At 43.1% G+C, this 14,171-nt stretch overlaps 1 protein-coding gene across 1 annotated transcript; it reads right to left on the bottom strand.

Annotated features, from left to right (window-relative positions):
* Positions 1-40: 40 nt before the first annotated feature.
* Positions 41-8,090, bottom strand: LOC149308124 (caspase recruitment domain-containing protein 9-like). The gene is made up of 12 exons (XM_089537023.1): positions 7,892-8,090; positions 7,473-7,610; positions 6,458-6,783; positions 5,332-5,511; positions 4,583-4,735; positions 3,980-4,105; positions 3,294-3,485; positions 2,766-2,807; positions 2,093-2,219; positions 1,917-1,987; positions 1,290-1,366; positions 41-490 (listed from the first exon to the last, which is right to left on the bottom strand). Exons 1-12 carry the CDS (start codon positions 8,076-8,078, stop codon positions 394-396), a joined length of 1,716 nt encoding a protein of 571 aa, XP_089393149.1. The 5' UTR covers positions 8,079-8,090; the 3' UTR covers positions 41-393.
* Positions 8,091-14,171: the final 6,081 nt, after the last annotated feature.

The following is a 14,171-nucleotide window of genomic DNA, read 5'->3' as shown; positions in this document are numbered from 1 at the left end:
GTTTTTTTTGGTATGTTTTATTCCAATTTAATTATTTTTGGTGTTTTTTAAACACTTGACAAGCTACTTTATTACAACCAACAGTTGCAAAGCATAACTCCATGAACAACTCCATGAACAACACTAAAACAACTCCATGAACAACACTAAAATATACCTCTTTCAACATCCACGTTGTCTCCAACAAGCACCTTTGTTAAGCGGAGAACACTTGCTTTTAAAAGGTGATTTTGGCCCAGGTGACACTGTTTCCTTGCTTCCTTCGCGTTCATTCCTTGGGAATGAGGTGTCTGTATGTACACTGGTTGCTTGGGGGGAATACAACAACACAAGTGCCCAAGAAAAGGTGCCCAAACAAAGTCGCAACTTCTTCCCTCGTGTGGTGGACAAGCGTCAGGAGCCTTCGGTGTCTGTGTTGTCGCTGCCGGATGTGTTTTCCCAGTCCACTTCGTGGTACCTGACTTTATGCATTTTCCGCAGGGCTCTCTTTCTGCAAAACAAGTTCCAAAAAGGTGTAGGAAAAGGTGGCAAACCTCAGACTCTGGGGCCAAATCTTGACCTCCTTGGATCTCAATCTACCCCCATGGACTTCAACAATGGACTATGATATCATCATTGAGTGGTTTCCATGCTATATACAAGGTTTTATGTTTCCCCCTGATCTAAACAAAACCACGAAATGCATCCCTTAAGGCTAAGATCCCAGCGCAGTAAGAGCTTTAAGCTAAACTATGCCGTATTTTGGCCGTATTCCTTCGCCTTTGTCCCTTGAGAACCCTGAAATCGAATTCGACTCACAGAATGAAAGATGGTTGCTGGGTATGTTTAGCCCGAGGAAGGGAAGGTTCAGAGAAGGGGACATGATAGCCATGTTTAAACATTTGAAGGGATGTCATGTTGAGGATGGAGCAAGCTTGTTTTCTGCTGCTCCAGAGACTAGGATGGGGAACTCTAGATTCAAGAAACACGTTGCGGGAGCTGTCCTGATGAAGAAGCCCATGGAGCTTCGAAAGCTCACAACAAGTATATTGTGCATTTTGTTTGGTCAATAAAGGTATCACTGATGGATTTATGTTTGTATTAGATTCCAGCTACAGGGAAAGAGATTCCTTAGGAAGAATTTACTGACGTTAAGAGCTGTTTGACAGTGGAATATGCTGCCTTTGAGTATAGTGGACTCTCCTGCTTTGGGGTTTGTTAAACATGTGAGAGTCCTCCGGTCTTCCCCTATATGGCTCAGTTAAACCATTCAATGTGTACAGATCTTGGAAGTGATGAAGAAGCATTACCTCCGGTACTGCTCAAAAGTGTCCTTCATTCGCCGGCGTTCTTTCTCTGTTAGTTCTCCATTGAGCGAGCTGCCTTCCTGAAAAAGAAATGCAAAACTAGGACTTGGTTAAACAGGACAAAGCTACTCTGCTAAATCGCCAAAAGAACAGAACAGGTGGCAGGGAAGAGACTCAGCCGGCAAAGCTGAGCTCAGCACTAGATCAGGGTGATTTATGATATATCATTTGTCACATTTGGCATTTGGTGAGGTGTCTGGATTGCTGATAATCGGGAACGAGGCTGACGGAAGCAAATTTGCAAACCTTACTGATATGGCAAGGAACGGTATTATCTGAAAAGATGCAGCGAGGGTCTGCAGAAAGCTCCCATATTGGCCTAGCTCCACACAAAGTTGTAGTTCAGGTATGTAAGCTCAGATCACACTGAGAAAGTGTTGTGCAACCTCATGGCAATAGCAAGGAACAAATGGACAAAAATCAACAAGGATTACAAAAAATATATGTTCAAATTGCACTGGAATAGAAGACCCCATGTTTGTATCATCTTATTGTTGTGTTTTATATTTTGATTACCTTTGCTATTGTATTTTTATGAGGTGGCTTGAAATGCTTAAAACCAACAGATACCTGTGGCGACTGAGAAAGCTGCATATTTCCCAAAGCACTGAATTCCTCCTGGTCCTTTACCTTGGAGCCTTCTGGAGAGAGAAGGAAGAGAGAGGAGAAAGAGAGATAATAAATCAACTGTAGATTGATATCTGTGATCAGAGCGGAAACAATGTGGATATCTCAGGATAACTTACTTATCTCTGTGCCTTTCACATCTTCATCTGGATTTCCAGGAGAGGTCAGCTCCATGCAAGAAAAAGAGAGGGAGAGAATAGCTTCTTTCTGTGAATGAATGCTCACTGGTTGTCCTTTTCTCATTTCCTAGGAAGGGAACAACACCAGGCAAAGGAAGCTATTTTTCAGCAGGATTTCTGAAATCACAATCAACATTTTGCCACTTCTAGTAGTCATAGAACTGAACATTTACTACATATCTTCGAATTAACGCCAGCAACAGTTAATTGGTGCCTGAAGGTGGGCAAGGAGGAGAGATGTTGTAAAACTACACATCCCAGGATTCCATAGGATGGAACCATGGCAGTTAAAGTGGTCTCAAAGGGCATTATTTCTACAGTACCTATGCACCCTACGTCCTCCGGAGTGATTCTTTGGTATGCTTGGACCAGAGGTTTACCACAGAATCATGCTGGAGGACCTAGAAATGCCTAGAGAGAACATGTTTTTTGGTTGCAGATAACTGAAACTGCATTAATCCATGTTACTTAATCCATGGGTCTTCATGTATAGTTATGCAATAAAAGACAATTAACAGTGACAGATTTACTGAGTGGCCATCTGCACAAAGAAAGAAAGAAAGATCAGAAGCAGTAGTTGTCCTCAGCCAACAATGTTCCTTGCGTCACTCACTTCTTGGGAGCTTCTGGATGATGTTTCCTCTAGGTCTGAAGTCTGTAATTGCAAGATGTTAAAAGGTTATTAAGCTATGACATGCCAGAAATAATTGTTATATACTTATGACAATGTGCTCAGGGAAAACATAGGTTAAGGCATAAACATGATGAATTAAGCTAGAAAAGAAGGGGATGTTTGGGTGAATCCAAGTGCTGCCTTTCTGCACAATGCCTTGAAATTGGATATATGGACGTTTCTGTACAGTCTTCAAGAGCAGCTCCAGATACTGTTCATAGTAGTCAATCTCCACCTTATCCCAATTTGCCACACCAGGAATTACAATGACAGAAAAGACTACAGTTAGCATACTACATGAGTTTGATAACAAAGACTCATGGCTATGGTGCAACGACCTGGAAGCATTTGCTCATAACATTAAACCTAAGCAGTCAATCCCCATCCAGTCCCAGGAGCAAAGATGGAAGATAAGATAGGCATACACAACCGACATGAGAACTGGTGTTACATTTTCTGGGTACCTACCAGTGATGAAGGATCAAGGCGTAATCTTTTGAACTTGGCTTCCGTACTAAGCAGCTGCCCTTCTTTCTGGAAGAGCTGGAGCTGCAGGTCATCGCACTTCTCTCCAAGTTCTCTGATCTGCTTCCGGTAGATGTCTTTCTCTCTCAGACTCTTGGAATACTGTCTGTGGAACCTCTCTTGGGTCAAGAGGGCCTTGCAGAAAACAATGGGAAAGAGGGTTGAACAAGAGGTATATCTGAAAACCCACTTCTGTTGGATTGGATCGAATTTGTTTAGATGCTTAGGGCTGAGAGAAACAGGGTGTGATAAGCAAGTGGGATTTTTGGCTCAATAGTAAGTAGAACCTGGATGTCCCCTGTATAATGTTTTCTAATCACCGTGTGGCATAGTAGTTTGAGTGATGGACTACTACTCTGGAGACCAGGGTTCGAATCTCCACTGAGCCATGAATCCCACTGGGTGACTTTGGGAAATTTCAGACTTTGTCATCCTCAGAGGATGAAGAAGAAATTTGCCAAGACACCTTATGGTCACTGTAATGTGGAAATGACTTGAAGGCCATAATAACAACACTACACTGCCTCTTCATCGTATTCTTTTTCTTGCAATGTGCATGAGTCATGTGCCTTTGTCAATGCCTCCCTTTTTTCACAAGATGGAAGGAAGTATCAACCCGGCTGACTTACCTGATCCCTTTCGGCAGCCACTTCTTCCATCTGTTTCAAGATGGTCTGGATACGATCCTGGTAAACCCGGTTGTCGTTCTGGAGAGATGTGCATTGCAACTCCAACACCTCCTTTTCTTCCATAAGCTGCCAAGAGAAGCACAGAAGCATGGAGTGGAATGGGATCATGGGGGGTGTCAGGGGCTGCGCTGCCCCATTCGGAAGCATTGCTTCAGCACACCTTTTGGAGAGCAGAAATTAGCACTTTAATTTGTACCCTGTCAGCCTTCATTTAAAAATTAAAAGTTATTTTAGGAACCAGAACAACCCTGCTTCCTTTTAGAGAGGAGGAAATCTGTGGCAGCAGATTCTGAGCAACCCAGTTGTGTAAAATCCATTATCTGTATGTATATATATCGATATCTATCTCATCCTATACCTGAAGATCTTAGGTATAGATAAATACATTAAAACAATATGTAATGACATTTTTAAAGACCATAAATCGAAGGCACTCAACAACTTAACAGGTGTTTTACTTGCAACTCATTACTTCGAAGTTCTGACTCCATAATCCACCGACAACCCATTTCAAATCCATGCAATGCAGCTCTACCCACTTACTTTTTCCCGCAGATCTTCTGTTCTCCGGAGCATTTGACGCAAATCATAGATTGTATTTACAAGCTCCTGGTGCTCTCTCAACATCTGGGCTCGCTCCGCCTCAAGAGCCTGGATGGAAACATTCTCCTTCTCAGAGCTGCCTTTCTTGGTGACCTACAAAAGGAGAAAGGATAATATGAGAGGCATATGAGAGGAACAGCTCTCCAAACGTAGATAATCTTCCTTCAGTGCCACTTCTTCTATCCTCCCATCTCCTGCCCCGACCCCCTTTTTAACCTTGTGAGATCACAGAATTATAGAATCCTAAAGTTGGAACATGCCCAGCTCCCTTTCCGGGGATCTTGTAACAACTTTGAGACTAACCTTAAGAAAGAAGTTGGTAGCATGAACTTTCCTAGACTTGAATCTACTTCCTTACCCCATGCATCTGAGGAAGTGGACTGAAGTCTAGGAAAGCTCATGCTAGCAACTTCTTTCTTTCAGTGAGTCTCAAAAGTGATACGAGATCCCTTTGCATATTGATTTTCCAGACTAACACAGCAACATCTTTGAATTCTACTTTATTACATAAGTTACGGCCCTATAATCAATCCCTAGGTGGCCATCAGAACCACAAAATCACCCCAGGGCACCTTACGAGAACGGCACTTTGCACACTCTTAGTATTAATCGAAACAGTGAATAAACCCCCAAATGTCCCTGTCCCTTGCCGCCTTCCCTTGGCTGACTTCCCCCTGGACACTAGAGACCTGTAAGGTACTTTCCAGCTCCTTGTTCTTGGCCAAGAGCAGGTCCTTCTCCCTTTGGATCTCCCACACAACCTCATGGCTGGGCCTCTGCTCAATGGCGTGCCTCAGCTTCAACGTATGCTTTCGCTCCAGCTTACAGTCATCCTCGGCCTTCATCAAGCTGTGCCTCAAGCTGTCAATCTTTGTGGCAACACATGTGGTGACGTGTGGAAACAGAAGAAAGAGAGAGAGTAAAACATAAGAGGGGTGCAAGCGCAACTAAAGATCCACAAGAAAGGGCAACTTCTTGTGTCAATTGTAGTATGCGCTGGTTCAGCTCCAGAGCTACCCTGACACATCCCCACTTGGATTACTGTAATGTGCTGTACATGAGGCTGCCATTGAAGATTGTTTTGAAATTGCAGTTGACTCAAAGAGCTATAGCCAGACTGTTAACTATAGGAAGCACACAACTCCCTTGTTGCAATAGCTCGACTGGTTGCTGGTGAGTCTACTCTATAAAGCCCTATGTCCAGGTTATTTCATAGGTTTCACAAAATCCTAAAGCTGGAAGAGACACCAAGGGTCACCCAGTCTAATCCCCTGCCATGCAGGAAGACAGAATCAAAGCATCCCTGACAGATGGCCACCCAGCCTCTGTTTAAAAATCTCCAAAGGAGGAGACTCCACCACTCTCCAAGGCAGACTATTCCACCCTCATATACCTCTTACAGTCAAGAAATTCTTCCCAATGTTTAAGTGGAATCTCTTTTCCTGTAATTTGCATCCATTGTTCTGTGTCCTAGTCCCTAGATTTCTTGCTCCATTGTCAATGTGACATCCCTTCAAAGATTGAAACATGGCCATCATGTCACCTCTTAACCTTCTCTTCTCAGGCTACACATACCCGCTCTCTGGGCATGGTTTCCAGACCCTTCAACATTTAGGTCTTCCCAGCTTGTCAATATCCTTCTTGAATTGTGGTGCCCAGAACTGGACACAATATTCCAGGTGAGGTCTGACCAAAGCAGAATAGAGTGGGACTATTGCTTCCCTCAATCTAGACACTACAACCTTATTGATGGAGCCTAGGGTCAAACTGGCCTTTTACTTGCTGCATCACAGAAGTGAGAAAAATGAAGCCAACCTCCAGCTGCAGATCCCGGTTCTTCATCAGGGCTACATTTTTCTCCTCACTTTGCCTTGCGTAGCTCATGGCCAGTTCATAGTTTTCGTCTTTGCATCGCTTCAGTTCCTTGCTGAGGTTGTCCCTCTCCTCCTTCATCCGCTGTGCCCTTTCCTGGTGCTTGCGCAAGACGTTGTCCCTCACCCGCATCTCCTTGATGATGTCCTCCTTGGTCTGGAGCAGCTGGTTCAGCTCCTGGACTTTTTGCCTTTCCTCACGGTTGGCGCTTTGAAGCTTTGAGATCTCATTCATCAGCAGCTCTGTCAGGCTGGACTCTCCAGCCGTATCTGCATCGGAGGAGAAAACGTATTTGCATTCACAAGACAGAGGACAACAGGAAAGAATGGACGTACCCATTCACACTACAGAATTGATTCCACTTTAAGTGCCATAGTTGCATCCTATAGAATTCTTGTAGTTGCAGTTTATTGAAAGGCATTTAGGATTTGAGAGCCAGCAAAACCCTAGGATGAGGGGCACCCATAAGTCAGAATTGACTTGAAGGCACATAGGAACAAAGTTTGTAGAGTGAGGCCTGGTTTGTGGTTCTCTGATATTCTTACGAGGGTTTTGGAAGACGCAACAGATCGTAATTCCTATTTAGCATAAATTCCAAAATTTGGGACTGTGTCAAAATAATCACTTAAACCAAAATTCAACAACTGGAACTCTGCTATCAGAAAAATCTCCATTCCCTGGTCATAAATTCTGCTTGGAGGAAATATCTGTGCTTTAGAGCTGTGTGTAAATCAGAGAGCACCGTACCGATCTCTAAGTATGTACACTAGAATGTCTCCCAGAGTTGGAAGGGACCACAAAGGCCATCTATTCCAACCTCTGGCTATGCAGGAATACATAATAAAAGCAGCCCTGAAAGACACCCGTGGTAAACTAATACAAAATAATAACAACAAGAACAACAACAACTACAACAACAGGGAAGATCAAGATGAAATTCATCAGATTAACATATTACCTATAATCATTGAGAAGACCCTGGTGGGTTCTTTTCCTGTTATTTTCTTGTAAAGCTGAGGATAGTAGAGTTCGAGGCTCTCAAGAAATGCTACAAAACCTTTCTGACCTGTCCTTTGGAGGATATCAAGGAGAAGCCCTGCAAAGGAGAAAAGATACTTTAATTAGCAATAGTAAAAAATAGTAATGCCCTCAGCTTATTTCAGTTGCTGCAAACCGAGTTCAAAATACACAAGAAGTTTGCAGTGGGTTAACTCAGCAGGGGAAGGAAGGGAATCTTTGTCAACTCAGTCCATACATTTCAGGGCTTCTCTGCTTTATGTGTTGTTCTTCCACATTAAAATCCCTCTTTAAACCATGAGGATGACATTGGGAAGAGGTATGAATGATACACTGGTGCCACTGGTGAGCAAAAAGTACCTGTTTTTCTTTTCCGGATCACCAGGCTGGGGTCATTGAGGATCTGTTCTTCATCATCGTGGTTTATGACTTTGCACTGCCGGAGGTAAGGGGTGATCCTAGAAGGATCGATCACGGAGATCAACTTGACACGGAAGTTCTCCAGGTTGTTCCAACAAGTCTCCTCATCGTCTTCTAAGTCAGACATAGTGGAGGGTGACAAAGAAGGCCTGGCCTGGATCAGTCCTCTAGAAGTGTTGCTAGAGAAGGCAAAAGGAAAGGCATGCATTAACTGGAAGACAGCGTACCTTCCACCGTTTCAACAAGCAACACCCGAGTGTGCTCAAGATGGCAAAAGTTTTCAATGAAAGAAAATGAGCATGCAAGCTGGGAGAAACTGCAGCGGTTTGCTTTTGCTTGAGCCTCCTGGAGAAGGCAAGCTTCTAAGCTAAACATACCCAGCTCCTTAAGTTGTTACCATGGCCTAAGCAGGGTTCCCCCTGGCACTGCCATGCTGCCTCTAGAATGCAGGTGGCCCCTCATACAGACACATCCTAACTATTAATTCTTCACATGATGTTGCATGAACTTTTAGCAAAGCACTTTAATGATCTTTAGTCACCAACACTCCACCTCCTGTTCAAACCTTATTGACTAAGGGCCCTTTCACACTATATAGATATAGCACCATCCTTTCACTTTAACAACATGGTTCTATCCTATTAAACCCTGGGTTTTGGAGTTTGGTGGGTCAACTAAGCGCTTTATGGCTGCCAAACCTAAACCACCATGGCTGTTAAAGTGGAATGATAGTGCTATATTTTTATAGCGTTAAAAATGCCCCAGGTGTGCCACTTTCAAGGGGCTGTACCATCCTGAAGAGAGACAGCATGGTGTAGTAGCTTGAGCATTAGACTAGGACTCTGGAGACCTGGGTTCAAATTCCATCTCAGCCATGTAAACCCATTGGATTACCGTGAGCAAGTCGCACTCTCTCAGCTTCAGAGGATGGCCATGGCAAACCCCCTCTGAAGAAACATGCCAAGAAAAACCCATGACAGGTTCACCTTAGGGTTGCCGTAAGTTGGAAATGACTTGAAGGCACACAACAACAACAACCACCCCAAATACTATCAGCTGATTTCACAAACCAACCAGGACACATCAACCCTTATAAAAATCCTGACATCTGACTCAAATACCTTGGTCTGTGGTACTCATAATCAGGAGAACCTGTTAAACCAGTTACATCACCCAACCTTCCTTGGTCTTCCTTCTCTAGAGCCCAACTTGCCATCTTTGGATGCATTATATGTCTTCAAATATTGGCCTGCTTGCAACTGTACTTTGATACTGAGCTGCGGATAGTCCCTCTGAGCTTGTCTGAGGCCGGACAGGGTGTGAATGCGATTGCGAGACACAGCCATGTGTGTGTTGCATGGCTTTGGAGGAAGTTCATGAGTCACCAAAGAAAGGCAGGGAAGCTTTTAGGGCCGCCTGTCATTTGGAGGAAAAAAACATCCCTCTGTAATATTGGCCTCTCTTGTACTTTTCCGGGCAGGTGTTCCAATGCTATAGTAAAAGTCCACTTAAGCAGCTCTAAGTGTCAGTATGGTCCATGGATTTTTGGTCCATGGATTCAACCATCCCTGGATTCAACCGTCAATCGCTTGAAAATATTCAAAACAAATGTAAATTCCAAAAGCATACCTTGATTTTGCCATTTTATATAAGGGACACCATTTTACTTTGCTACTGTATTTAATGGGACTTGAGTCCTGGAACCAAACCCCAGTGGATACCAAAGGTTCACTTATATAGGCCCACTGTATCATTTAAAACATAACAGAATATGAAGAAACAAAATTAAAAATGCTAGCACAATATAAAACATTAGAGAAGCCTATTTCATATTCTCCGAATGTCCCAATTTGGCAAAGACACACTCGTTCAGTTGATTTTATTTTATTTTATATTAAGTTTTATTGCTATGAAAACCATTACAACATAAAACCAACAACAAATGACAATATATTCACACAAACACACACAAAAAAACCCAGAAACAAAACACTAACCCATACCCATATATACATATATAAACTTGCACTCAGTTCAATTGGAGAGGAAAGGAATCTTGCCCTTCCCAGTTGGCTCAGGCGAAAGCAAACTGCTACAGCCTTTTCTAGCTTGTGTGATGTTTCTCATTAATAGCTTTTGTCATCTTGACTGTACTCTGATACTGTTTGGTCGCATTTACTCATCTGTGAAATGTTGGAAGGTATGAGATAAGAGCGCAAGCACATTTTAGTCCATCCCTGCTGTGGGAGACTTGAGGGTCTGGTTTTGAACCGCAGACTGAAATCCTCGCTAATGCACAGAATCCATGAGATACTGGCCAATCCTTCCCTTTCCATCAGTGCCACAAAACCACCAAAGCAAGTGATATTTTTTTACAATGCATCATCACAAGGAAGACCTTTGAGGTCAGACGCAAAAGGGAAGGGCTCTTGAGCTGTTTCACTCTTAGTTTTCCTCCGTCATTTATCCCAGACACGCGAAAGGGTTCCTTGTCAGGCAGTCTCATAATTTTGCATGACACAGTGACCCTTTCCCACTACACATTTATAGTACTACGGTTCCACTTTAACTGGCATGGTATCTTGGGATTTGCAGTTTAGAGATGGGCATTTAGCATAGTCAACCAAAGAACCCTCCCCAGATTACCAATCCCAGGTTTCCACAGGATGCAGCCATGGCAAGTTAAAAGTGGGATCATAGTGCAATAAATAGGTAGTGTGAAAGTTTCCTATATTTGTTACTGTTTTATTGTGAGGGGAACCCAAGCAAGCTCAGGCTTGAATATATCATGTAGGATCAATATTGCCTCAGATCCAAGGCTTTGCTTGCAAAGATTGCTTCATCCTCTGGAGTTTTAAGCCTAAACGTATTGTTGTCTGCGGAGCCCTGAGGACCAAAGTGTCCTGCCCAAAACATTTTGCTGCCTGAGGCAAAACAGCAAATATCACCTTTCACTGGCCCAAAGTTCACCATGAAGCAGAAAAACACAGAACTACTTCTCTGCAGCCGTGGCAGTTAGAAAAATACAATAGTAACAGAGTAAAGAACCAAAAAAGTGTTTTATGAGACCTCCGAGAACACAAAAGCAAGAAGAGACTGCCGTTTGCTTTTGCCTCAAGCTACAGGGAAGGGCAACATTCTTCTTCTTCCTCTCCTCTGTTGTTCTTGTTGTTGTTGTTGCTGTGTGCCTTCAAGTTGTTTCCAATTTATGGAGACCCTAAAGCAAACCCATCATGGGCTTTTCTTGGCAAATTTCTTCAGAGGGGGTTTGTCATTACCATCCTCTGAAGCTGCAAGTCTCAGTGCGTGACGTGCCCACAGTCAGTAGGTTTCCATGGCCAAGCCAGGATTTGAACCCTGGTCTCCCAGTGTCCTGATCGAACGCTCAAACCATGCCACACTGGCTCTCCTCTACTGGTGCAAAGATACTTGAATGCAAACAACTTTTGCACTATGAATGCGCTTTGCAGCCACAGAAGTAAGCTGAGGACAGAAGGGGAGAAGTGCTCCTCTGTGACTGTAATACAAATGAACTGAACATAAATCTGGCCCTGTTCCCTGGGGACACGTTATCCACTGTTGTTTGGAACCAAATCCATGGATTTGCTCTATCATATTATTATCACACCAACATTTATTATTTTGTGGATTGCTTCCTGCTTCCGCCTGCAGTCTTGGTTGTGTTATATAATGCAAGGTGGTGCCAGATCTCAGGGCATAACCTGCTAAGGTTTGGGTCCAGGACCCCCAATGGATATCAAAATATGTGGACGCTCAAGTCCCATTTCATACAATGAAGCTGTAAAATGGTGTCACTTATATAAAACAGCAAAACCAAGGTTGAGAAAATAAACCAACTTCAAGCTGTGGGTGTCCGAATCCATGGATGCAAAATCTGTTGATATGGAGGGCCGACCGTAATGCAATGGCTTACTTCTAGAACAGTATAATGGATAAAGGCAACAACATGACAGTGAAAAGGCACTGAGAAGTTGTGCAAACCTCCACTAAATTCGACAAATGACATTCTAGGGGGAAAACCAACTCAATCCCTTTCTTCATTCTCAGAGCAATAAACTTTCACTCACCTGAGCAGTGACTCCAAGAGAAATGCCTCATCCAGGACAGCAGTCCTTCCTCCAGGGCTTTGCTTTGCCTAAGTTTCCTTAAACCAAGGAATTAAAACTCTGCCTTGCATGTTAGCCAGGACCGAAAGGGGAACTCGCACAACACACAGTTTTGAAAATGGAAAAAGATAATAATGGGGAAGTTGCAAAAGTGTGTGGCGTAGGATTCTCTGAGCACTGATTCTATTACGTCAGAGCCAACTTGCATGCTTCTTTTGCCGAAGGGGGGAGAGTTCCCTTTTTATACCACAAATTTACAATGTCAGAACCTATAAATGTTACTCTCTCTCTCTCTTTTTTTAAATAAACAGGATTATTTCTGCAGTGGATCCACGTCTACAAAACCTTATGCTACAACTTCTTCCTCTCACTCTCAAAGGTGCTACAAGATCCCTCTGTGTACTGATATTGCAAACTAACACGGCTATGCCTCTGAATGCTCCAACTATGACCAGTCATAAAAAATATCCAAGGGTAGCCGTGTTCGCCGTACAGCAAAATACAAAATCCACTAAACAGTGATACCTTTATCGGGCCAAACAAAAATGGAGAAAATACATCATGCAAGCTTTTGACACTTCATCGGCTTCTTCATCAAAGATGTTAAAATCATACAGAAGAATGTACAGTCATCCTGCATGGCAGGAGGTTCAACTAGATGGCTCTTCAGCTCCTTTCCAATTCCAAGATTCAGCGACTGTATGAAATCTATCTCTTAAGAGGGACAAAGCTCCTTTGTCTTTAATGGTGGTGTTTCTTGTTAATGGACATTGTCTTCGACTTATGGTGACCCTGTGAATGAGACCTTCAAGAGTCCCCAGTATCACCTGCTTTCCTCAGATCTTGCAAGTTCAGGGCTATGGCTTTCTTGGTTAAACCAATCCACCTGGAGCACAGTCTCCTTTTCCTACTGCCTTCTACTTTACAAAGCATTAACATCTTTTCCAATGAAAGTCATCTCATGATATAGCCAAAGCAAGACAGCCTGTTTAGTCATCTTGGCTTCTAGGGAGAATTCATGCCCAATTTACTCTAAGATTCATTTGTTGTCTTTCTAGCAATTCATGGTATCTGTAGAATTCTCATCCAGCACCACATTTCAAATGAATTGGTTTTCATCCAGTTAGCTTTGTTAACTGTCCAGCTTTCACAACCATACAAAGAAATCGGAAATACTATGGCCTGGATAATTCTGACTTCAGTATTTAAGGACACATCTTTATATTTGAGGATCTCCTCTAGTTCCTTCATAGTTACCCTTCTGAGACTTAACTCTTCATTTCTTGACTTGCCTCTATTTTTATTAATGACTAAACAAAGGTACAGAAAGTCTTTATTCCAAGATCTACATTAATCGCTTTAAAGTTATGTATATTACCGCCTGTTATTATTTTTATTTTCTTAATATTCAACTGTAACTCTGCTTTTGTGCTGTCTTTCCTAACTTCCATCTGTAGTTGTTCCAAGTCTTTCCAAGTACTCTGCAAGTAATATGGCCTCATCTGCATATCTTACATCATTTATGTTCCTTCCTTTAATTTTCACATCTTCTTCCTCTGAGTCTAATTTCCATATGATATAGTCTTCATGTAAATTAAACAGATAGTGTGATACAGTGTCCTCAGAGAGAGAGAGAGAGAGAGAGAGAATATCATGCCGGCACACTCCATCATGCCTAGGCCCTGCAACAGATGCTTTCATGGCTGGCATCCACAGTTTTTGTGGGTTTTTCGGGCTATGTGAACATGTTCTAGAAGAGTTTTGCCAGCATTTGCATTTGCTGGGTCTTGACTTTAGTGTTTTTTGGGACTAATAGCCAAACTTTGCTAACTTTAATCCAGGGATTCCTCTTTCCTGTTGAAGTTGTCCAGGTGCTTGTGGATTTCAATGCCACGCCATGCAAACCACACAGGGTCCAGGGTTTTCCCAGCAGACTTTGGCGCGTTACAGAGCACCCAAGAAGGGCGATCTGCCGCCACCACCGGTTGCTACGTCTGGGAACCGCAGCAGCCAAACCGCGCGGATCCCGAGCGGAGCAAGAAAGAAGCGCTGAAATGGGGCTTCTTCCTGGGCCCCGGAAGTGGCAACACGAG

This window comes from Sceloporus occidentalis, unplaced genomic scaffold, assembly GCF_023333645.1.
Source record: "Sceloporus occidentalis isolate IW3139 unplaced genomic scaffold, rSceOcc1.0.p SCAF_8, whole genome shotgun sequence".
NCBI lineage: Eukaryota > Metazoa > Chordata > Lepidosauria > Squamata > Phrynosomatidae > Sceloporus > Sceloporus occidentalis.
The sequence above is the reverse complement of the archived record's forward strand: the minus strand, read 5'-3'. Positions and strand labels throughout refer to the sequence as shown.